Raw genomic sequence first — 27,587 nt, forward strand, 5'->3', positions numbered from 1 at the left:
AGTATAGGCCAAGTATTGTTTCTACATAATGCAATAATTGCGGTTCTGCGGTTTATCTATTGTTAATTTCGAAGTTCTCTACGTGTTAAACACTTGAAGAAAACCGGGAAACTAGGCGTTAAACCCGTTGGTGAGGCACGAACCTGCGATCAGTACTCAAAGGTTTTAAAATTATAAAATCTATTTATAATAGCTTTTTATCGAGGTTTATATAAGCGTGGATACGATCCCATGATCATTTGCGTCAGTGGCCATTTTGGAGCTTATCGATATTGTATACCCCACACTAGTTTCCTGTGTGAGTCGGTTATGTTTAAGTGCTCAAAAAGTGAAAGAATGGGTCATTGTGTGGCATTAAATCGTAAAAATAAATCTTCGGATGTTAGATTATTTAGATTTCTTGCAGATAAGCGAAATGCAAGGTTGGTGAAGAACCAACCTTGCATTTCGCTTATCTGCAAGAAATCTAAATAACTGCAGACGAGATAAATGACAGTGATATGAATATTCTAAACTGGGTACAATTGCAGATGTAAATGACATTGTTGGGACCTTAACAGAGCCGTGGAGCATGCCCGTAGGAGCCAAAAAGTCAAAGGAACCATATCTTTACATGTGACCTTNGGTCACATGTAAAGATATGGTTCCTTTGACTTTTTGGCTCCTACGGGCATGTTCCACGACTCTGTTAAGGTCCCAACAATGTCATTTACATCTGCAATTGTACCCAGTTTAGAATATTCATATCACTGTCATTTATCTCGTCTGCAGTTATTTAGATTTCTTGCAGATAAGCGAAATGCAAGGTTGGTGAAGAACCAACCTTGCATTTCGCTTATCTGCAAGAAATCTAAATAACTGCAGACGAGATAAATGACAGTGATATGAATATTCTAAACTGGGTACAATTGCAGATGTAAATGACATTGTTGGGACCTTAACAGAGCCGTGGAGCATGCCCGTAGGAGCCAAAAAGTCAAAGGAACCATATCTTTACATGTGACCTTCGCGAGATATAGTCCCTCGAAATCAGCCGCACGCGACTATGCCAGTTTTGAGTAGACCATTTGACTGTGTCATGGAGTATTTGATGGTATACTTTTAGGGGGTGTGGGGCTCACCCCCACGCGGACGCCGAGGTTCGAGCGACTACATGCTGTCCATTGGTCAATGCTTGCTATCGCTTGCCTTGACCGACGCGAAGCATGGAGAATAGACAGTACCGTGTTTCCCTGAAAATAAGATCTAGCGCATCTCTGGGAACAAAAATTAATATAAGACACTGTCTTATTTTCAGAGAAACAGGGTAGTACTGGTTCAAGGTAAATACTGTGTTTGATCATGGATTTATTTGTTACAGGCGTTGATCGCCGTGCCTATCACTTAACTTGCAAGCAAGCAAGATGGCGACCGGAACTCCGCGTTTTCACATTTGGACAAAGAGTCGCATGTTGGACTTTTCATTATTCTTTACATATAAATATCGTTAGTTTGTCTGATCACCGTGCTGGGCTGTCTGTTAAACACGCGACACGCTTAGCGGAGCACGCAGCGTGACTCCAAATAGCCCCTGGAAGAAGGCTGTAGTCTGATTTCGGGGGCTCTCTTAGTGTCAAATATAGAGGTATTGTTCCTTAGACTTTTTTGATATTATTGCATCACATTAGGAAATGCCAAAATTGGTGATAAAATTAATGCAACTACTAATTTGATTAGTTTCAATCAAGACATCAAATGATAAGGATGCTCTTTATTTTAAACTATTTTGATCAAGTTACATAAAATTATGTTTGCATAATCATCCTAAATTATTATTAGACTAATCTCATTGTTTTTATGTAATTTTAGTTTAATGTCAAATAAAACCAACTGTTTGTCCAATTTTGTTTAAAACCTGAAATATTCAAAAAGCCCTAAAATGGCGGCTTTATAAATAAGGTAACGTTTGTGTCCGGACCTATTTATATAGACCTTACTTTTTGTGTATGCACTAAACAGAATTTTCGTTTCGTTTCCTTTCGTTAACAGTTAATAAGGTAAAGGTAAACAATTAGACATATTTAATAATATATTCATTAGTTTATAGAAGTAAATTTTATGAAAAACTTTATTCTTAACACATTTTTGAATATGATATTTAATGTATTTAGATTAATCTTCGTCCTATGTACAGTGTATATGAAATATTTAATAATCATATAAGATTGTAGATACTAACTAAAAGATTGTAAAGATAAAATCAGAGCAAGACTTTAAGATAAGAATCACTTTTTAATATTCATGTAAAAGCTTTTATTTTCAGGTGATGGTGTCCTAAAGCGACTACATGACGGTGCGAGATCATGCCTCCACTAGAATAAGCGTGAAATCCCGTTGGAGCCTATACGTAAGCATTTGTCCTTGAATTAATATTTATATTAATCAAGAATTAAACTCACAAATTCATACCACTACTTTTAAAATAAGGATACAAATTATTTGGAGTTGTAGGTAAGCATTAATTTATTTTCAGATAAGAGCGTTTATTTTCAGGAATTGTGATACTATCAGGATGTGGTGGGATTTTTTATAGCGAGTGATATCGCTATTTCTAGAAAGTGCCACAAAAATCCTATGACGGTACCACAATATGGCGAGTGCATGCCGCCATTAAATAAGCATGCGCCTCTCGGCCTCTCTTGGCACGGCCAGGTGCTACCGAGCGCGTCCACGGGTTGCGGATAGTGGAAAGACCTCAAAGAAGGTTAGCTGCGAAATAAGCGAGTGTGGCATGTATTCGACGAATAAGCAGCCGCGGACAACTGGCATTAATGTTAAAAAATTATATTTTTTTTTCATTAGTAGCTATATACTAACTGTTAATTTCATATTTGGGTGCTACGCTTTGTACTTGTCTTTCTGTAGATTTTAAGATGTATGGATAAGAAATGGTGTAATTTTAAATCACATTAGATTTACAATAATTTTGGAACTAACGTTATAAAATATTGGAAATTTTTCGATGAAAAAAATCATTATTTTATGTCAAAATCAATTTATTTCATAAAACTGCTGCCGATTTATCTATCGAGTTACTAAACTTAATGCACTGTCAAAATGACTAATGATTAATCATGAATATGAAAAATAACGTTCTGATGCAAAAATCTGGATACAGAAGCTATCTATATTCAAAAATCCACATTGGACAAAATTCACAAATAAAAAATTAAATCCGAGTTCGCAAATATTTTCCGAATTTTCATAAAACTGAGTAAATGTATTCGCATACATTTATCCAGTTTTGCATACCGGAGAGAAGCCTCACCAGTATGAGGTATGTAGCGGCCGGATGGCCGAGCGGTCAAGGTGGCAGCCTACCGCTTCGACTGAAATAATTAAATCCTAAATATGCGGCCGGATGGCCGAGCGGTCAAGGTGGCAGCCTACCGCTCTGGGGGACCCGGGTTCGAATCCGAACGGGTCGAAAAACCCCAGGAATTTTTCGGGGGGTGGTCCGTTTGGATATGTCGGGCCCCGTCCCTCACCACCCGGCAGCCCCATTGTTGGCCTGGCCGAACCCATAATGGGCTTGCAAAAAGAGGCCCTCTTAGTGCCCACAGGGCGGAAAGAGTTTAAAAAAAAAAGTAGTAGATGAGGTATGTAAGAAGCGCTTCATCAGCACGAGTAATCTAAAAACTCATCTGAAAAACTGGCATAGTCGCGTGCGGCTGATTTCGAAGGACTATATCTCGCGAAGGGTCACATGTAAAGGTATGGTTCCTTTGACTTTTTGGCTCCTACGGGCATGTTCCACGACTCTGTTAAGGTCCCAACAATGTCATTTACATCTGCAATTGTACCCAGTTTAGAATATTCATATCGCTGTCATTTATCTCGTCTGCAGTTCTTCACCAACCTTGCATTTTTTTGCTTATCTGCAAGAACCAACTCAAGTTTACAAGCCACACAGAAAAGGTCTCTGTAACGCTCCTCCTCAATAAACTTGAACTCTATATTTGAAAGTACAGTTAATATTAGAAGACAAAAAATGTTTTTAAACTTTAATTATATTTACTACAGTATTTACACTACAGAACTACTACAGTAATAATATACAGTATTACTATACTCCGTATATAAAACAAGTAAATAATTTTTTACAATTTATTTGTGAAATATATATTAATCAAAATGATTTTATTATTTATTAATTTTTTATGAAAGTATATAATATNAAAATGTGATTAATTTCTATCGAAATGCTCAGAGGGCGCTTTACGAAGAATCGCGCTTTAATTTGATTTTGTTTTGATCGTGGTTGTTTTTTTTTTAAATTTTTATATTTGTTTTAATAAGTTAAAGAATTTTCTTTCCTTATGACACCTTCAAAATCACAAAGGAAATCAAATAATAGTAAGTATTTATTTTGAACTAAACAGAATCGATAGTGAAACGTGTGAAGTAAAGACGTAAATGGTGAATGGAACTTGGTAAAGAACAAATTTCTGCCATTAAATAGTTAAACGTAATGCTCCAAAAATGGATGACACTTCATCGAATTTAGGTAATAGAAGTTACTTTTAGGTCATTCTGTCTTAATCAAGAGTAACTTCTGTTGAATTTATATTGGTTAAATGAAATTAATTTATTTTAGTAAATTTCACAATAGCTATATGTAATTTGCTATAAATTTTATGGACTTATCAAGTTTTCAATTGGAAAGCTCACTGAGATTTTATTAAACCAATATATATATATATTGGGCTATAGAAGGAGGGTGTATATTGGGTTAATATAGTGCAGTGTTTCTCAATGGGGGCATTTTTCCATGTTGAGGGGGCGATTAGTAACAATTTATGTTTTGGGGGACGAAAAACAATTTTCTGGGCGATATAGTAAAACATTATATTAAGAATAATTAGATATTTTATTCGTTATATCGTATAATAATTAAACAAATAACATGCTAGTCACTAGTCTATTCGATGCAGTACGAATTTGGCATTAGCCTTGGCCCTTGGCATCGGAATTTTGAAGTGAAGGGGGCGATACTATGTAACGGTTTTACTGAGGGGGCGACGATTTGTTAGAGGTTGAGAAACATTGATATAGTGTGCCCCAAAAGTCTCCATACATACGTGGGGGTTTCAATAAGTAACGCCTTTTATTTTTTAAATTTAATTAAGCAAGAGTGTTAATGCATATGGAAAATACAGAATATACAATATGAAATATGTGGATTAGGCTACTTCTTGACATAAGAACCATTTCGGTTCAAGCACTTGTTCCTGCAGTGCCCCTGCTTGAAGATGCCTGCATTGTAGAATGCCATTTCCTGGCCATACAACCATCTGCGAACAGCCAATTTAACCTCCTCGTCGTAATAGAACCTCTCTCTAGCCAGGAATTTCTTCAAAGGACCAAACAGATGTGGTGTTTGTTGTGACAAGTACAAAGTCCTGCGGGCGGAAAAGTACAAAATAAATACTCTTTAGATTGTTTTTTGACACAAAGTTATTTATTTTCACTTCAAACAGGTTCATTTTTCCCTTTTTCTTTTGGGATCCCAATGCTACAAATGGTTTTTTTGTAACACAGGTGTTACAGTCTCATCAATAAAATAGCGAGCTAATTGAGCAACAATTACGCACGGTCCGAAACTTATAACTAATCCTTATACTACTTACAACTAAAGAAGAAAAAAAAAGGAATAGACAGATAAGAATAGTTTAAGATGAAGATGGAAATACCCAGGATTTTCTTGTGTTCATAATCTTGGGTGGGATACTACTATGGAGCTTTACTTGGGATGTTACTTCTCGTCCTTCCTGTGGACCTCTTGTATGGTTCTTTCTGTGGCTCTCTTCGACGTTTCCGTTTAGGAATTTCTTCCTGCAAGTTCTCTGGTTTCACGTAGCCTCCAGTCACCTTATACTCGATCTGGAGCGCTACCTCCTCTTTGCCCTTCTTCTTCTTCTTCGGAATTTGAGCCCAAACTTCTTTTTATCAAAGTCTCATAGTCTCCGGTCATCCTACACACGATCCGGAGCCGTACCTTATCTCGTCCGTTCTCCTCAAGCGCTCGACCCAGACTCCCCTCTCCTCTTGTTTTCTGCCTTAGGGTCCTACTTCACCCTTTATTCTAATCTCATTTCTTGGAATTGGTAATCCCACCCAAGGGAAAAAGGTTGGAAGGGAAAGTTCTGAAACAGTAAGAAACAAAGAAAAAGTTAAAACTAACTAAAATTAATACATATTTCTATACAATTTTATGGCCGACGGCCACACAGGACATTGAGAAATTTTTCCAACAGTGTCTTCAAGCAAATGTGGCAGTTACTTTGAATTATTCGATCAATAGTGGCAACTGTTTGAGGCAAAACTGCTTACTGGATGACCTGATCCATACTTATCAATCACACACTGACAACCATTTTTAACATTTCGTACCATCGATGGACATTTGAATTGTCTGTGCAAACATCTCCATACACTTTCTGTATTTCCACATGAATTTGTTCACATTTCTTGCTCCATGCCCATAGAAAATGAATAATGCTTCTCTACTCTTTTCTTTCCATTTGTCAGAAATGTCTGACAGGCAACACAAGTGTTCCTATTGTGCAATAGTGTTGCCAGAAATTCAATCTTCATTTACTATATTTATGTTTTTGCGTACACATTAAAAATGTTTGTTTAAAAAAGAAAAATGCATTACTTATTGAAGCACCTTCGTACAAAGGTGAAGTATAATTTTATTCACAAAACATTAAAATGTCAGCATTAAGATTTAATCTTAATTAATTAATTTTAATTTTTTAATTTTAATTGTGTTGGGATTGTTGGAACTTGGTAAAGAACAAATTTCTGCCATTAAATAGTTAAACGTAATGCTCCAAAAATGGATGACACTTCATCGAATTTAGGTAATAGAAGTTACTTTTAGGTCATTCTGTCTTAATCAAGAGTAACTTCTGTTGAATTTATATTGGTTAAATGAAATTAATTTATTTTAGTAAATTTCACAATAGCTATATGTAATTTGCTATAAATTTTATGGACTTATCAAGTTTTCAATTGGAAAGCTCACTGAGATTTTATTAAACCAATATATATATATATTGGGCTATAGAAGGAGGGTGTATATTGGGTTAATATAGTGCAGTGTTTCTCAATGGGGGCATTTTTCCATGTTGAGGGGGCGATTAGTAACAATTTATGTTTTGGGGGACGAAAAACAATTTTCTGGGCGATATAGTAAAACATTACATTNTAATTTTAATTGTGTTGGGATTGTCACCTGTGGACTTTTAGACTGTTTTACATAATTTTACAGAGGCATAGCCTCTAAAGAAAGGTCGTCTCTGTGATAAAGAATGGTTGTTCCTGGTGATTGGACGTGGCAATAAGTGAAGATATTTTTAGTATCTGTTACGAAATTTTTAAAATTTTATTAAATTGTAATTTCACCAGCACTTTTTACAAAACATCTGGATTGGTCTTTGTTTTAAATATCCATTTGCATGGAATTCCTTTTCTTCCACCTGGTAACTCTTCAAGGGTCCATGTTTCATTTTCTTTTACGGATTTTATTTCACAATCCATAGCACTTAACCATTTCTCTCGGTTGTGACAATTAATTGCCTCTCTATAAGTACTCGGATCCTCAAAGGCATTTGAGATTGCTGACATGACATAGTCATCAAATCTTCTGGGACGCAGAAACTCTGAATGATCCTGTAGAGTCATTTGTTGTGTTGCCTGTTTGCTCTCAACTTCATCCTGAAAATTCAAATGTTTTTTCTCAACATTCAGATAACTATTGTCGTCTTATAAACTACTAGCAGGTGGGCCCGGTGTTGCTCGGGCAAAAGTAACGATAGCGAAGATTAAGATTATTATGTTGTAGTCAACCTTACCCGTTTTCACAGAATGCAAAAATTGGATCCCCCGTTTCCAGACTAATTAGAGAATTTTTACATGGGTCTAAAAATATCTTCAATTTCCTGCAAAAACGAAAACCAACTGCACTTTCTCTTAAAACGTCGCTTTCTCTTAACAATTCCATTGTTACGTAACACTTCCATTGTTGACACTTCCATTGTTACTTAAAACTTTTATTGTTACTTAAAACTTCCATTGTTACTTAACACTTCCATTGTTACTTAGCACTTCCATTGTTACTTAACACTTCCATTGTTGATGGAAGTGTTAAGCCTTAATCCTGTCCCTCTCCCCCGTGGGGAGGAATTTCGAAAAATCCCTTCTTAGTGTGCGTTCTCCTAACGTACCCTAACTGTGTACCAAATTTCAACTTTCAACTCCTAACCGTTTGGGCTCGTATCCATAATGTATATAGAAGTTTTAATCCTGTCTCTCTCCCCCCGGGGGGAATTTCGAAAAATCCCTTCTTAGTGTGCGTTTTCGTGACGTACCCTAACTGTGTACCAAATTTCAGCTTCCAACTCCTAACCGTTTGGGCTCTGCACTTATTATTATTATTATTATTATTATCATCAACCCATCTCGATTATATTATAGATTAGACTTCATGATTATTCCTTGTTGAGGAATGTTCAAGTTAGTATTTTTAACAATCAAGAATTCTTCTTGAAAAGCAACATGAATGAGCTTGTTTTCTTTGTCCCATATACAATACCCATCATCATTATAATATCCTATCAAAAGCACCTATCTGTGCTTCCTTCTCCCACTTTTTCCTTAGTTGCTTGAGTACATGAGCATAGCAAGTACTCCCAATGATTCTCAAGTGTTTAATATTTGGTTTTTTATTAAACCATAGTTCAATTGGCAATTTACCTTCAATACTTGGACTTGTTCTATTTAGGATATAGGTTGCAGTATTTACTAACTCTGCCCATAGCTTTTGGGTGAAATTTTTATTAGTATACGTCAGGGCTTCTTAAACTTTTTTTTATTCACAACCCCATTTATGATTGTGATTTTTTTCACGACCCAAAAAATATAAAATAAAGATACTGTATATACAAATTTGCAAAAGCAATAATGGTGTACTACCACAGTTCACTCTTGTGTTACAATGGAACAGAGACAACTGAATACACTGAAAAGCAATAACACTACACTAGTTCACACTATAATCAGTGTTGCTGAATCATTGTCTCACTGCACCGGAAGTGACACAAAGCGCAACTCACGAAACCTATGACACAAAGCATGCCATTTTCAAACTCTCACAAATTATTTTCAATATTTTGCATTAAAATCTTGCAACCCCAAGATTTCTCTAAGTGACCCCAAATGGGGTCACGATCCATACTTTAAAAAGCTCTGGTATATATTAAGGACCTTGCTGCCTCAACTATTGTTTTTACGTTCACAGCAGCCATTTTGTTCTGGAATACAGTGATATTCCGAACTTACGCGATAGGTGGGACCGAGCGATAACAGCGTAAGTCGATTTCATGTAAATCGGGGTATAATTTCACAATTTGTGTAAAACCCAAGTCGGATGTATGTAAGCTAATAAATGTTTTCGTTAATCTTATCTCATCTTTCGATTCGTTCACAGTTACAAGAAATCACCACATAGAGTCTCTCGAGTCTACGTAGATATAACAAACACAGAAATAAATAACACAAAATAAATTGTGGCTGTGTCGATTCTGCGCGACATGTCTGAACATGTAAGCCGAACAATAGTGTGGGGGGATTGAGTAATCGAGAGTTGCTTGGCACTCAAACAAAAGACGAATCAACGAATTTGAAAATTGCGTAACTCCGGGTTCGCGTAAGTTGGGGTAGCGTAAGTCGAGGTATTACTGTATATGGCATAGCCAATCGTTGTCTTATTCCATTTTTCTGTAGAATTTTTCTAACAATAGCATTATCAAATATTCTGCTATTATCAATCAGAATTTCTTTGACCGTATGTGCAGTAATTTTAACTTCAGCTGTCATCTGTTTTAGCTTTTTGGACACCAGACTTTTTCATAATAAAATAGATAAATTGAAATCTTGAAAAGTCATCTTTAAATAAAACAAAGTATCTATAACCAGACAGATGGTTCAAATGGTCCACATATATCCATTTGTATCAGTTCACCCAGTTTTGTACCACGTGGATGTGTTCCAAACTTTAATCTATGAGATTTGTCATAAACACATCCTTTACATATTTCATTATCCAAGTCAACTTTAACACCAAGTTCTCGCTCTACAATTGCTTTCATGTGTCTCTTGTCTTGATGACCCAGCTGCTTGTGATAGATCTGTAATAAATTTGACTTAGTAACTGCATTTAACTCATATGGCTTGCTGCACATTACACTTCTAAATTAGGCTTAAAAAGACCTCCATATTGGCTATGTCTACCAGTTATTATTACACATCCATCAACTTTTAATTTACATTCTTTAGTCTTTGATATAAATAAGCTAGAGTTAAGACAATCCTGAGCAGCTAGCATTGAAAATAGATTTCTCTTAAGATCCGGTACAAACCAAGCATTACATAATGTAATTTTATTTCATATATCATTCACATATGCTTCTACTTCAATTGTTCTTTTATCTATTGCATATATTTTGTCTCCACTTGCTGTGGTAACTGAATATAGATATTTAAAGTGCTCAAAATTACAAAACAAATTTTGTTGATAAGTAACATGACTTGTAGCTCCATTGTCCACATACCAACAGTCTTTATCATTTTCACTAAGTACCGTATTTGACATAATTGTCAAGAGAGTCATATTACAATTATTACTTTTATGAGATCCTGCAGAGAATACACTATTTTCTTGTTTAGTTTTACTGTCTGCTTTCCTTTTAAAACAATACTTCATTTTATGACCAGATCTGTGACAATAATGACAAACTATATCTGAACTAGATTTTCCCATTGGTTCAGATTTGAACAGCTTTTTACTTGTATTAGTAACTAACACATCTTGATTTTTGTTTTCATTATCCTTACAAGCTAAAGCTCTTTCATACGAGCACAATTGAACAGTTAAATTATCTATGGTACAATCCTTTTTTAAAATAAGAAGCCAGCTTGACTTAAATGATAAATAATCTTTATATAAAGTATCTAACACTTTACAAGTTAACAATAATTCTGGTAACTTTTCCATTCCTTCATTCTTTGTCAATTCTACATTCAAATCATTCCAAATGTTTTTTAGTTTTGATAAATGGCTGGCCATATTATCTCCAACTTGACGTTTATAACAAAAAAATCTCATACAAAGATTGTAAGCCTTATCCTCACGGACACCTTTTGTAATTCTAACCAAATGTCTCATGCTATTGTAAAATGCATGACTTTCTTTAAAGTTTCTTCAGACAGATTGGAAGTTAAAACTAACAAGACACTACTATCACAATTAGTAAAATGTAATACTTCTTTTTCATACCTTGTTCTGTCTTCTTTTGAAGCATCAGAATCTAATTCATCCAATTTTGAAATTTTTCCTTTAACAACAAGATCCAAAGCACCAGGAATACTCCTTAACACGATGCAAATTTTACATTTCCAAGTCGACTAGTTAGACTTGCCTTCTAAATATCCAATGTGAAGTCTAGAAAGTTCCATTGCAAAGTTAAAGCAATTTGGGCCCATAACTTGTTGTAACTGAACTTCTAACTCACACTGTGATAATCAATAATACTTTTAATTTACAAAAGGAACATATATTAACACTAGAACTTCAAACAATTCGTCCCTGTCTGAAGAAAAAACAAAACTAAAGGCGGGGGGGAAAGGTAAAAGAGGAAGCTTAAGAGCAAAAAAAAAACCAACCATTGTTGCCACCAAACAACAGATCATGAAAACAACAGATCAACAAATGCCTAAATAATTGGGTTATAATATGACTATAAATTATTTATTTGTATTTATTATTTAATTACAGCCATATTATAGCCTGATTATTTAGGCATTTGTTGGCTTATTAATATATCATTGAGCTTTGTGATGTATTATATTGATCATGAAAATGTTTAGAAAAATATTTTTCCTATTTTTCAACAATGAATATGTAAAGGATGTGTGAAGACATCAAATGCCTAAATAATTGGGTTATAATATGACTATAAATTATTTATTTGTATTTATTATTTAATTATAGCCATATTATAGCCTGATTATTTAGGCATTTGTTGGCTTATTAATATATCATTGAGCTTTGTGATGTATTATATTGATCATGAAAATGTTTAGAAAAATATTTTTCCTATTTTTCAACAATGAATATGTAAAGGATGTGTGAAGACATCAAATTTTTATTTGTATTTACTTTTCAACGTTTATAAAATATATTTCATGGGGTTTTAGAAATTTTACAAAGCATGTCCAATATATTTTAAAATTTAACAGAGGGAACAACCAGGCTTCTGGAACTGTGTATTCTCAAACACTAGGATTTATGAGGTGTAAGGGTAGGATATACTAGGATGTAATATTTGTACCATAAACATTTATGGGTTGTGGGCACTTTGCTAAATTTTCATTTTTGGTTGTCATAAAATGATTTCTAGGCAGCCAATAAGGATTTACGATTCTTGAGATTTATGAAAGTTCCATTTAGAGAGGCTTTATATATCTTCAGTATTTCTAAACTTCTCAGGTGGTTCTCATTGACAACTTGTTTTATTAACTCAGTTTCATCTAGATTTGCAAATACACCATCTCTGCAGCATAAATGGCCAGTGCTTGATTTAAGATCAATGCTATAAATTCTCACTGTTGTCCTTCCTTAATCTCGAGAACAGAGTTAGTTAGGTGAAACATGAGACCAAATATGGAAACGTTGGGGGCAGGAGGCTCTGATTAACTATATATGAATGTCTGACACAAACCAGAAGTTACATTATTTCAATTCAAAAATTCTCCCTTGAAAAGTGTTATATAGATGACTGCACAACTCTATTGTTAAAGGAAAAGTATGATGTACAGGGGCAAGCCACTACTAATTTAAGGTGGAGAGCATATATTTTAAATTAAAACAAGTAAAACAGCAAAACCGTATTTGGGACAAGACTATGTCTCGGAGACTCACTACTAAGCGGAATCACTTTGACGCTCAAGGAGGATCTCTTTCTCATTCTCCAATCTTTTTTGGTATCACTGCTTTTGGGTGCGATCGTTCATACTTTGCTGGCCACGACCACAAGGTCATCCACGATGCATTTTCGATGACATTAACCTATCCAATTTTGAAATTTCTCTCCGTTGCGTGTCAGCCCAGGTTGAACTTTTGTCGATGCATAACAAAAATGTCCTGTTTTTGAAAAAAAATAATCGTGGCTATTGTATTGTCTGAAATTATTTTTTTTAATTTTGTGCAAACAATATACAGTTTAACCTGATTATAACGTCATCAGATGTAACAGATATAATGTCAAATTTTTATCGGTCCCACGATTTTACTATACTAGATAATGTTAAAAAAAGCCTACTTGTAACAACATAAAACCCTGTTTTAATGTCATATTTAAAACACTTCAAAATTTACAAAATTAGATTACAAATTTTAATTTTTAACAAAGAAAATACTACGTGTTCAGTCCTAGGGTCGAAGTCCACTTCCTAGAACTACTGTGGGTGGTACTCTCACCACCTGACTTTGGTTTGTCTGTGTGTAGAGAGAGTCACCATTTTGTATTTTATTTTGATTCGGTTCTTGGTCCCCTGAGTACCTACAAGTCTGATTTTTTTTATGCACGCATGATTTGGGCATCTAATACTCTGTGCCAAATTGCAACTCCTGACATGTACTTCTTCATACCTCTAAGCTGGTAACACAGCAGGCAGTACAATTTTATAAACAAGACAGTCTTGTCAAAAATATTTGCAGCTTGGGGTTGTGACAATGCTACGATAAGTACAGTAGAACCTTGATTATCCGGACCTCGATTATCCGGATTGTTCAAAATAAACAAAAATTTTATGATTTGCTGATTTGCACTTGGCGAATTATGATACTGTTTATGTATGTGATGGAATGCATAACTTTTTTTGTTTCAACGTCTCACCCAGCACAGTGGTCATAAACTCTTAAATATATTTTGCGTCATAATAAAAATATAACTTGACATATGTATTTATAAATAAGTTATATTCAAATTACATCATTTCTATGACCAAGGGCAGCGTATGGGCAACATGGGTTCACCTATACCTTGAGGTCCGAAGGGCCTTGCACCTAGAAGGTTTATGCATTACTTAAAAGCCGCGAACGCGACGAAAAAGTTTTACTCCTCATAAAACGATAAATAGTTTGTCAAATTTTTATTCATAAAAATGCAGTTTCAACTGCTTTTTATTTTACAAAATCCGTCTTCTTGTGCCATAAGAGGGCCTTTTAAACAATAGGTAGTCTGTTAGCGCTGGTCAGTAGTAGTCCAAATTCAATACGAACGTTTGTTTCTTGAAAATTTGATCACGATTTAAATACAGTATTTATATTTAATATTACCGATATGTCATCGAAAATAAAATGTGTTGTATTATCATTAAAAGACAAATTAAAGTATTTGTTTCGATTATCCGAATTGTTCCTTATCCGGACTACCTTCATCCCCAATTAGTCCGGATAATGGAGGTTCTACTGTAATTGCTCATTTGTAACTTGTTACTGCACAGTTAACTTGCCTCAATATTCTTTTTATCTTCCAAAATCCTTCTTGAACAAAAATCTCTTAATTCCAATTAACTCACCATTTTTTGTTTAGAAATTAATTATGATTAATATTAAAATTTAAATTTGTTACAAAAAAGGATTACAGAAATGTTTAAGTGGAAATTAAATATCCAGCTTAAAATAAGTGGAATAAACATTATATTCTTTCTATAATATAAGTTTTGAAATATATTTATTTTAAAATTATTTTTAAACAAATATTTAATGTAATAATTTATTGAAATTTAGATAACCAAAAATCTCCGAGGACACCTAAACCTATGAATTATAGATCATCACAGTCACCTACTGCTGTTTTGATTACTGGTACACTCAGTAGTCCACAAGCTATCTGGCCTTCACAAGATGTTTATGAAGGTGTAACATGGGATTATAGCTCTCCTATGCGACAGGAACTACGATCAGGTTTGATACAACTTATTGATCTTTTTTGAATGCTACAAATAGATTAAAAATATACCAAAAATGATTGATTACTGAATTAAAAAGATGCTTGCTTATTAATCAAATAACAATTAATAAGACAATCTTATTCTTCCGGAACAAACATTTAATAGAACAACAAATGTTTTTGGGCAGATTCACTGTTCCAACTTCAGGCCCAGGTTCCTTAATGTACACGGTTAAGTTCTATTTTGGAACAATAATTCCATGAGGCATGAAATATATTTAAATTTACAAAGTTAATTATTTTACAAGTATTATCTCATTTGATATATATTAACAATGAAACAAATACTTTTCTATAAAAGTGTGTGGAGATCAATAATACATTAAAGCCAAATTATTGCCAGAATAGATTGGGCTATATTACTGCTACTGTTAATAATTAAATGCTAAATAATCTAGCCTAGAGGTAGGTGTTAGGTGCCATCTCTTATTAAATTTAATAATTATAATTAAATTAATATTTATTAATTAATTTAGAAGGTTTTGGAAGAAAAGAATTGGCCCAGAGTGGGACTTAAACCTGCAACAGCTCAAATCAGCTTGTGGATTTGAGTCCCACTAACATGGAGAATGACAAAAATCAATTTCCGAGAGAAATTATTCTTATATTCTTGAATAAAAATTGAATAAAAGTTCTATACTAAACCAAATTATTTCTGTAATTAATAGGGCTATTATTTTGCTATTAATAATGACTAGATATTAAGTAATTTGATAATAGAGATAGGTGTTAGGTACCATCTCTTATCTAAATTAATAATTATAATTTTTAATAATTTATTAAATAATTTAGAACAGTCTGGAAAGAAAGGATCTAGCTCAGAGCATGATTTGAACCTGCAACCTCCATTTACTGTGCAATGCACTTGCCAGTTATGTATTAAAATTATAATTATTAATTTAGATAAGAGATGGCACCTAACATCTATCTCTATTACCAAATTTCTTAATATCTAGTTATTATTAATAGCAAAATAATAGCGCATTTAATTACAGCGATAGTTTGGTTTAGTATAGAACTTTACAATAAACATCCCGAAGCCGAAATGTTTATTGTAAAGTTCTATGCTAATCTAACTTGATTGATAGTTAAAAATTAAGCACTGATTAGCAAATACATTGTAAAGAATAAAGCAATTAAAACACATTCCAAAGGGACTGAAATGTGTTTTATGCTCTGTGCATCAAATATGTATTTAACTGTTTTCAATATGTCTTCGAAATGTAAATAATTTAATTGGAGGAGCAGCAGTTTTGAATATGAATTATAAAATTTCTTCAACTTTTTCTGCATTAATAAAAAAACAACTATTTATAAAATAAAAACTTCTCAAAGTGTAAAATTCTGCCTGGTACTATCACATTCCATTTTAGACAGCTGTTACTGTGTTATTTTTGTGATAACCACTTAAGCAAAACAGGAAAAATAACTGGATGAATGCATTAAATTAATGGAAAAAAAATCATCAAAAACTCAGCAAGGAAAAAATATTTAATGAATAAACAAATATTTTTCACCATTTTTAAGTCGTCATCAGGTTAGATGAATTCCAAAATAGAACATAAATTGGAACAAGCATTTTAAAGTTGATGGAATGTACAGTACATATAATTAGATATTGCTGTGTGTAAAGGTGGCCACTTACATAATGTGAAAAAATGAAAAAAAATATAACAATTAAAAATTAATTAATTAATTAATTAATATTTTATCAAAAGACTTCAAATAGTGATTTCCACACTTGGGAGATGAAATCTGCATCCTTATAGTTGACAGCAGTGGTCTTACTAGCTGCGTTATATATTTCCAGCTGCTCTAAATGTTTGAGGTGAGCTCTGTTGCTAGTATGATGTAGAAGTTGAGCCTGGTCCAGAGACACCTGGAAATCCTTCTCAGAAACAAAGGCTGCAAGGGTGGTAATACAAAGCTCCTTTTTTATGATGGAAAACATTTGTTTATTCATTAAATATTTTTTCCTTACTGGAATTCTGGTGATTTGTTTTTTTTTTATTTTAGTTAATATATTACCTTTGTTTATATAAAATGCATTTTAACTATTCTTAATCTTTTTGATGTAAATGAAAAAAAAGAGGAATAAATTACAAATGTATAAAATAGGCCTACATATAAAAAATGTATTGTAAATTTTAATAATTGGAGTTTTAATGTTTAATATTGTGCTAAAAACATGGATTGATAGGTAAATGGATATTTTGCAGTGTTTTAATGTCAATTACTGAAATTGCTTGGAGATGTTCAAACAACTGAGAATGAATTAGAACTTTACTCATAGCAAACATTGGAAGACTCTTAGTAATGATGTAGAATATTTTAAAAAACTAAAGTGTTTATTTGTATATTATCTGTGTTAAAAAGACAGTTCATAGGTGTATAGGTTATAAACTGATTTCAAATTGCAATCATGATTTTATGTGTGTAAGCAATGACTGTTTTCATAGGTCTGAGTTTTACAATGGATGAGTTATGCAAAAGTTTTATTTTTGTTCTAGCAACTTTATATTCCATTGCAAGTTACACAATATGTAGTTTTTTTTTAATATTTGTATTCTTTTAACCCACCTGTCACAAAAGAGATCATTTGAATTTCTGTAGACTGCATCAGTTATGGAGTCAAGATAACTTATATTCTCTTTACAAATGAAGTCAAAATTCTGTTTATAGACTAATTTTCATCAGCACTTCATCTGGAAGGAAAAATGAACTCATTATCTTCATTCAAACATCATAGAAGTTTTTGGAGATGGTGGTTTTTGGTAATTGGGGCGTAATAGTAAATAGTTGCATGCTCCTCTGTGTCTGAGAAGAAATTTGAATGCTGCATGTTACAGGGACAAGATCCTGCTGCCCTATGTCAAGTTTTTTTCAGGGTGCAGTTGGCCTTTACTTTTTTTTTATGACAATAATGCTTGACTTTGCAGAGCTACAGGTTATTGATGAGTACCTAGAAAATGAAGATATTCATAGGATAGGTTGGCTAACCTATCCTATGAATATCTTGAACCCAATTGACAATACTAGGAACCTAGGAAGACAAGTTGCAACTCATCAACCCCACCCAGAACCTTGATTTAAGATTGTGCTCATTAAGAAATCAGATTCCTTGGACTGAAAGGTTATAAATTGCTTGGTAATGAGGTTTTTTGTCATTGTTAGTCTTGTACATCTATCTGTAAGAGGTCATCCTATTCCATATTAAATGTACTTTTATCTATACTAATATTATAAAGAGATAATGTTTGTATGTATGTATGTATGTAAGTTTGTTTGCAGCAGGTAATCTCCGAAACTACTCATCTGATTTCAAAAATTCTTTCACCGATATTTAGAATGGAACCTCAGGGTGGACATAGGCTGTATATTATTCCATTAAACATTCATATAAATTAAAATATATAATCTAGGTTAAGACTTTTATGTCCAACAGATGGTGCTACGAGTACGACACCCTAAGTTTGCTTTTCTGTGAGGCATTATGCTTTTCTGTGAAAATGAAGTAAAGCAGATAATCTTCTATCTATCTATATAAATAAAAATGTAATGTTCATTTGTTCCTACCGATTCCTTTGAAATTTTGACACAACACTGCATTTGAATACGCACGTGTTTTTATATAATATACGTATATTATGCGTATATATTATAGATGCGGTTTTTTGCGTTTTAATAGGGTACGTCAACAGAATGTATACTAAGAAGAAATTTTTTGAAAAATCCCCCCCCACAGGGAAGTGTTATAAATTTATAATAGATAGGTTTTGAGCCACAACAACGCATGGCGGGGTCTGCTAGTATTAAAATATTTAACATCAAATTTGAGATTTATGATTATTCATTTTTACACGACTAACAGAAAGTAGAAAACTTTGGTAGTTTAATGTTATATTCAAAAATGTGTTTTGGACTTTTGATTTTGGACTTTAGTCTAGTTTATTTAATTAATATAACATTGTGTGTTTACTAAAATTTATTTTTGAGTTTTTTCAGTAAAATATTCTAAAAATTTAAATTTAGAAAAAAAAGTCTGAATAATTAATGTATTTACAGCTAAGATACATGGAAAGACAAATGTGACCGAGCTTCTTCAATATGTAAATGATCAGAAGGTATGACTTCATTATTTCATGTTAATACTTATTTAATTATTAATAAGATATTTGGCTTTTTTAATATATTGATTCAACAGTTTATAAATTCCATTATTTCAAGTTGAAATTTTTACCAATAAAGTATTTAATTTTTGTTTTGTTTATACCAAATATTAAGAGTATGTTAGAAAACATTTCATTTTTAACAGCTGTAATTTATATTTTTGTAATAATTAAGTTATTACTTTGTAGAATAAGAATTGAAAGAGTAAAAGTGATTTTGTTTTATGTGATTTTTCAAGACCACATAAAATAAAATCACCGTTACTGTGTACTGTACACAGTAAGTATGCCATATAATTGAGAGGCCTGATTATTGAGGATTGGATTAACGAGTGTCTACTGTATATGATAAAAGTTAAATTTGGAAATAGTTTATTTGATCATTAGTTATTCAAATAATCATTGTCTTCTATACTGTACATTAAATGTTTAACAAATGTATGGAAATCTTGTGCAACTAATTGAATGATCAATCTAACTGTAATGATGTCATCAGTTTGGTTACAGAATTTAGTTTGTAAGATTTTTATTTATTTAAAGTTAAAATCCCAAATTCAATTCTTATTATGTCTGTAAGGTATCATATAGACCATACAAAATTTGTTAATATTGAATGAATTATATCTAAACGTAACAAATATTTTATTTTAGGAACAACGAAAACAAGATAATGATAAGACTTCGTTATTTGAAACTTGGATGTCTGTTAATCTACAAAATTTAACTCCAATTCGAAAAAGCAAGTCTTTTGACCGAGGGTAATATAAATTTAATAATAATTTTATAGTTATGATTTAATTAAATTAATATATTGAGCTCTGAAAAAATTATGGATTATTATTATTATTATAATAAAATATTAGAATGTTAGTCTTATTATTGATTATTCTAAAGGAATATTCAATGTAAATTTGATAAGCTTGGTCACAAATAGTCAAGCTTATTTGAATTAGTTTTGAGTTTCATCTGCTTTTCATAAAACTTCAACAAAACATCTAAGAAAAGTAGGTGACACTTTAGGTTAAGTTGAATAATCATGTTTACTTTAATGACCATTTCTCTATAAACACAGCATAGTTCACAATGAAATAGAGGATACAAAAAAATTTAAATGAGTTAATCTCAGATAAATATATTATTTTTACATAAACTTGTAATGATTTTATGATCATAAAACTTTTATAGTAAGATGATAATTTTTTCAGATATGATATAATTTAGTTACAAAAATGAACATATGAAAGTGTAGAAATTATAAAAACAAAACAATCTGATTAAACTAAGTTACTTTATGATGATTACTTTCACAAAACTAAAACTTCCAACCTTTCTTTTTAGGCTTCTAGAAGGGATGTAGTTGCCTTGCCAGATATGCAATTATTTACATAAAATACTATAATTTTGTGAAAATGGTTATTATAAAGTAACTCTTTTTAATCAGATTAACTTTTTATGATTTGTACCCTACATTAAATATATGACAAGTGTCTTTTTATGAGGACAGATATATGATTTTAGAACTAAAAATAATAAACATAAGATTTTTAAAAATTACATGTGAAATATATATTTTATATATGATTTTATATTCAGAATATAAAATCAAGATTTAAGTTAGGTTTGTGTGTGTAGTACAGTATAATTCCAGTTTACAAGCATGTATTGTTCCTTAAATATCATTCTTGAATTGAAATTTCGTAATCAGTTTTTCCATTATTTTGTATGGTTAAAATTTGAATCTTTATCATTAGGAATTTACCCCATGTCAATTTGGAGTAACTGTCTGTCCATTGGTTGTGATTTTCTACTCCCAAAATTGCATTTTATGTGCTTAAGGAAAGCAATCTGTTCTGTTTGACATCACAAATACACTCTCCTTCAGGACCTTATACAATCAATTGTAGGACTCAGTGTTTCATTCTTTGATTAATTTACTAATTGAGACTAATGCAAAATTGATGAACTTAGCAGACTGAGTTTCCACCTGACTAAAAAAGAAGTATTGTAACAAGCTCTCCTGGATACTATGTTTCCAACATACCAGGATTCCTTCTGATTACACCCTTTGAAATGCTGGAATGACCTCTCTTCTCCACAATGTCTGTGGGAGGCCATCAAACTTGGCTCCATGTTTATGCCACCCTCTCTACCTAAATGCAAACCGATCATACCTAATGTTGAACATTCTTTGGAGGGCCTTAATGAAGTTCAGAAAGAATATTTTAGGTGGAAGATGACTTTTACCATTTGAAACTCTACTCCCTGATACACAGAGAATTTGGTTAAGGCCAACAGAGCATGGTTGCAGGTTAACAATGCCATTATCATAGAAGCAGACAAATCTATGGACTTGATTCTCTTCTTATGTACAGTACCACATATACAAGGGTCCTTCTTGAATACATTATGGCCACAGAATGCATGGTGCCCCAACATCTATTAGAATGACTACAGTCCAGAGTAAAACATTTTGTACACCACTTTGACATGGGAACTCCACCTGAGCAATGCTGTGATTATGTCCCCATCAACATCCAGATTATATGCCTTCACAAAAGTGTACAAACCAGGAAAAAGCTTAAGACCAGTGGCAGACAAATACTGTTCGCCAACCATCCTCATTGAGTGATTCCTCTGCAAATTTGTCATTCAACACCTATCTGCATATGAATACAGCATCTCACAACCATTAGCTCTGGTTGAGAAACTAAGAAGTCTTGATCTGTACAATGAAGAATATGGGACTGTCTTGGATTTTCAAGCTTTATACCCGGCAATTAAATTAGAACCCCGCTTTTGTCATCTGAGGAACTTTCTCCTATGAAAATTTAACCATGCACTCAAGTTACAAAATCAAATGTTTGAGTTGTCACATCTGGTGACTTATTCATTATTGTTCTCACTTAACAACACTATCTACATACAGAACAGAGGTGTACCCATGGGGAGCCCCCTTTCAGGAGTGCTTAGGTTCCTGGAGACTTCCATCCTGCCCAAGTATGTTTCCAACATTTGTATATATGCTAGATACATAGATGATGATCTCATCATTTGGAAAAAAACATCCCATTATCCAAAATTTTATAGCTGACACAGACTCATGCTGAATTTGGAGCAAGAAAGTAATAGGGAAGTGCTAACACTCGGAATGGAAGCATCTTCATGAGCATTTACAGGAAACCTTCCTACAATCCATTGTTCATTCTTTGGCGTTCCCATGACCTACTCAACTATATCAGTGTTCTGGGCATTGATCAAGAGAATGGACACATTGCACAGATGCCCTTGATAGAAACAAGGAATTGAATTACAGTAATACCCCGAACTTACGGGATAGGTGGGACCAAGCAATAACCACGTAAGTCAAATTCATATAAGTCGGGGTATAATTTCACATACAAATACATACAAATTATTTTTAATTGAGACTGGAGACTAAAGAAAACAATAATTTAGAAAAAAATGTTTTCAAAAGACTTTAACAGAGAGCTTGTTTTGTCTCATAGCTTCATGCAGATGTGCAAACGATCATCTCATGTAATGAGCTTTGAACGTTTTGATGACTCCCTGGTCCATCGGTTGAAACAAGCTGGTTGTATTTGGTGGCAAAAATACAATTTTCACACGCGGGTCAAAATTAGTTAAAGTTGCAGGGGATGACCTGGTGCATTGTCGATTATTAGCATCACTTTAAATGGAATTTGTTTAGATTGGCAATAACGTTCAACTTCAAGTATGAAGTGATGACCAAACCAGTCCTCAAAAAGGGAAGCTGCCACCCAAGCTTTGCGATTCGACTTCCAAATCACAGGCAAGCCAGCTTTAGATTTTTTTAAAATGCTCTTAGATTTTCCAAGCGATAAACTAAGAGAGGTTTTAACTTACAATCACCAGCTGCATTTGCGCCAACCATCACTGTCAACCAATCTTTGGCAGCCTTAAAACCTGGAAAGGTTTTCTCTTCATGGGTGATAAACGTTCTTTTAGGCATCTTCTTCCAGAACAGACCAGTCTCATCTACATTGAATATGGTTTGGCTGGTATAGCCACCTTCATCTATCATAGCTTTGAATTTCTCTTGATAGTAAGACACAGCCTATTTATCAGCACTTGCTGCCTCTCTACTTTATGCAATGCTATGCCAATTACAGCGACTTTTGAATTGGCTGAACCAACCGTTACTAGCTTTAAACTCTTCATCTTTAGCCACTTCTCCAGCATCCTCTTTCAATCTCTCAAAAACCAGCTTAGCTTGAGAGCACACCATGTTCTGATCAATAGGACAATTTTTCACGTTCACTTGATTATCACACCATAATTTAAACATTGTTTCCATCTCAGCAATAATATCGTGAAGTTTATGAATGATGCTTGAATTTAAAGATTGAGCATTTTTCACAGCTTTGAGAGTTTTTTCTTTACCTTTTATAATTGTTCTGACCGTCGATTCTGGTAGATCAAACTTCTTTGCCAATTCACAAATTTTCATTTTTGTATCAAAGTTAAAAATGTTAACTTTACATTCCAAAGATAAAGTGTTTTTTTCTTGTTTGATGCAGAAGAATCTGTTCTACTTCATTTGGATGACATAGTAGAGTTTCTCAAGTCTCCGTAGATATAACAAATACAGAAATAAATAACACAAAATAAATTGTAGCTATGCGTTGATTCTGCATGACACGTTCGAACATGTAAGCTGAACAATAGTGTGGGAGGGAGTGAGTAATCAAGAGTGTGTGGCGCTCAAACAAAAGAGGAATGGACGAGATTTAAAAATCACGCAACTCCGGGTTCGCATAAGTCGGTACCATAAGTCAAAGTATTATTGTATATCATTTCTGTTGGTACGAGATTTGGTTACAAACGTAGGACCGTTAAAATCCTTATTGATACATTCCAACACAAAATGGAAGGATATCTCAGGAATTCTTCACAGGCTGAATGCCTAATTGTTGACCAAATCACTTCCCAAAGTAACATCGTTAAGGAGATAGGCAACACCATTAGTTGCAGCATCACCTCCAAAAGAAACCCTACTGTTTATAGATTATTAAGAAATTATAATGATCTCCTGGACACGGCACTGATTTCAGGTGTTTATAACATACCCTCAGCAGACAACAGACTCGCACACAAAATATATGTAGGGGCCACCCTGAGATCCATCCAACAATGCTTAAAAGAACATAAGGACGACATCAGGAAATTCAATCTGACTACCACCTTAGCATCATATGCCATTGCTAATCAAGCTTCTACAAGTATTGAATGGGATCGAGCCCAAATCATCCGAAAAATAGGGAATTGCTGACATATACACTACGCAGAGGTTTTTCATATTTATAAAGTGATATGTGCGGGATATTCTATCAATTATAAGAGCATTAACTCTCTGTCAGCAGATCAGAGGTTTTTTTGTATACCCTCTATATAAATAATGCAAAGCCTTGTGACAGCTACAGAAGAGTCTATTTACATTATCTGATTTAATAGATGGAGGTTCATTATTTAATATTTTGTATTTAATTAATTTTAATGTTTCATGGTGTATTTATCGATTTAATTTTTATGTATTTCCTTATTTACGTTTTATTTATATGCAATCATTTTTTAATTTTTTTGAATATTTTTGAATTTATACATTTGTTTTGCAATATATTAATGTTTGGATGATAAAATTTGAATTTGTATTTTGGAATATTTTCATCCAAATACCATTGTGGCATTCCAATATGTATTCTACTGGAAGAAGGTTGTTAAAAACACTTAAAAACGTTTTAGTTATTAAATTTTTGCTGTTTGTTCAAGGTTATTTGAGTGTGTTTATTATCTTTGCAAGACAGCTCTGATTCAGTAATAGAGTAAAATGAAATTAATTTTTAATTAATGAAATTATAATCACAGATAAATGGATCTGTATTGTAGAGATAAAGTTCCCTGAAGTATACAATTGTGTTAGAATGAATAGCACTACAAACAGACATAATGTTAATGAAACAGAAAATGAATACTGAAACCTATGAGCTAACTAATTATATTTCTTGGGAATTTTAGTCTCTTTTCACATGATTATATTTTGTTTTTGTAAATTGGGAAGAAAAAAGAAAACAGCTTGTTGTATCAAATTCTCATATATCGAGTATTCTTAAATCGGGATCATACTGTATAAAGTGTATACTATACAATAAATGAAAATGTGAAGTATTTTTTATATAAATATTTTATTAAATATATAAATATAATTTTAATAATAATCTCATATTTTACATTCATTTATGTTAATCATTTTTACAATATTATAAGATAATATTTTTCCATGAAAATATGTATATAAAATATATAGAATAATAATTTTAAATGGAATAATTTTAGACTAAAAATAATTAATTTTATTCTTTTATTTAGTTCTTCAAAGAAAAATAATATCCAAAATAAGCGTGCAAGATACTTGGTTAAAGAATTGGAAGAATTGACAAAACAAGCATTTGATAAAAATGGTATAAGCTATTAATATTCAAAATATAATTAGAAAGTATTTACATTAAAACCAGGGCTGTGTAGTCGCGTAAAAATTTACCGACTCCGGCTAAAACACTAAAACTCCACGACTCCGACTCCGACTTTTCCTTACCAATCTGACTCCAACTCCGACTCCACAGCCCTGATTAAAACTTTATTATAGAGTATAATATAATACAGCAGTGTAGTGACTGGTAAATTTGCCAGCTATTATTATTCAATTATTCAGTGCCAACTATGTGGGTTCATTCTGTGGATCAAGGATTTCTATACACTTAGTATTTAATTTATCTACAAGGACTTTTTTATTCTATTACTAGGACTTATTATACTGGTGTAATAAGTCCTGTATAATAAGTTCTAGTAATAAAATAAAAGTCCTTGTAGACATCATATGTTTAGTATGTAATTTAAGGACACAAAGGCGTATAATTTGATTTCTATATATATATATATATATTTCAAGCATATAAAAATGCTTTATATAAGCAAGGCAGTTTTATAAATTTAATATTTTCTAACTTTTGAACATCCTTTCATTTACATTGAAAGATATAACCATCATTAAGGATTGTAAATTTACCGACTTTTTCATTTACCAGTAATTCGGTAAATGAACATTAAAATACCTGTTTACCGGTAAATTTTTTCCTGAAAAACAAAATTAAAGTGATAAAAAATATAAGTCATTTTGAATTCCATTTCACATTTTTTATTTCAAAGATATAGAATATAAAAAAAAAATATAAAAATTAAAGTGTTATTCTAAACAAACTATAATAATAACTTTTAGAAACAGAAATAAAATAATATGGAAAAATAAAAATACAACAGAAATAATATATAGTACCTAATACCTTTTTATTGACTACCATTTTTTAAAAACAAACTTTTCAAGACTTTAATTATTTAAAGTCTTATATCCTAATTTTGATCTAATTTTTGTAGAAAATAATCCAGGTTAGGTTAGGTTTCCAGTCTTTTTCGGACAGCATCTTTAAGTAATAAAAATCTTTCCAGCATGTTTAGTAAGCTATTCCACCTGGTTCTACAATCTAAAATTAAAGAAAGTTCTTTTTGTGAGAGTAATAGGGATTCCCCAAGAAAATAGTGATAGAATAATACATATTTTGCACAATCTTAAGGCATAATATTAGAATCTTGTAATAAATATTTGTATTTAATTATTTTAAACAGTTGTTAGAAGTAAAAAATTTATTTAAGGTAAAAATTTTAATGTTATTTNTATAATATAATATTAAATAAATTAATTACTAAATTTCTTTAGTAAAATTTCCTACATGTTTTTTTTGTTTCCAACAGGCATTATTAAACTTTTATTTTTTTTTAATTCATATTCATTTTGAAGAATAAATTACTTTTTATTATAAATTATTCTGGATGATAAAATATAATTCTTCTGTTTTTCTTTTAGTATTACGTTATTAAAAATTAACATGTAATATTTTACTACATTTTTTTGCTGTTAAATTGATGTGTTATATATAAATATGTATCTGTATTAAGCTAGGTTCACAATATCATACACACCACTACAAATGAACATTAACAAAGAGAAATACTGTTTGCATCATGCTATGCTGAACAGTTAGAATGCGATTGCTCAAAAAGGTTTTGTTTACAATCACCACTTTTAAGGAAAAAGTTAATTGGTTGAACAAACTGAAGTTTTGTTAAAGTTGAGGATACTTTCATCTCCTATCAAACTAGTTGAACAGTCACCACAAGGACACATACTGGCAATTTGTATCCATTT

General features: G+C 32.2%; 1 protein-coding gene across 10 annotated transcripts; it reads left to right on the forward strand.

Annotated features, from left to right (window-relative positions):
• LOC111639234 lies at nucleotides 1-26,208 on the forward strand. 10 transcript variants are annotated; one of them, XM_023385037.1, is made up of 9 exons: nucleotides 19-130; nucleotides 1,849-2,036; nucleotides 2,303-2,386; nucleotides 3,887-4,127; nucleotides 4,422-4,546; nucleotides 14,900-15,076; nucleotides 19,188-19,246; nucleotides 19,943-20,049; nucleotides 25,697-26,208. In XM_023385037.1, exons 5-9 carry the CDS (start codon nucleotides 4,522-4,524, stop codon nucleotides 25,800-25,802), a joined length of 474 nt encoding a protein of 157 aa, XP_023240805.1. In that variant the 5' UTR covers nucleotides 19-130; nucleotides 1,849-2,036; nucleotides 2,303-2,386; nucleotides 3,887-4,127; nucleotides 4,422-4,521; the 3' UTR covers nucleotides 25,803-26,208. The 10 variants fall into 10 exon arrangements, with proteins under 10 accessions (XP_023240807.1, XP_023240810.1, XP_023240805.1 ...); XM_023385036.1 differs by having other exon boundaries at nucleotides 62-162; nucleotides 1,361-2,036; XM_023385039.1 differs by lacking the exon at nucleotides 1,849-2,036 and having other exon boundaries at nucleotides 1-130.
• Nucleotides 26,209-27,587: the final 1,379 nt, after the last annotated feature.

The sequence above is a fragment of the Centruroides sculpturatus genome, unplaced genomic scaffold (assembly GCF_000671375.1).
Source record: "Centruroides sculpturatus isolate CEXI.00-Female unplaced genomic scaffold, Cexi_2.0 scaffold1311, whole genome shotgun sequence".
NCBI lineage: Eukaryota > Metazoa > Arthropoda > Arachnida > Scorpiones > Buthidae > Centruroides > Centruroides sculpturatus.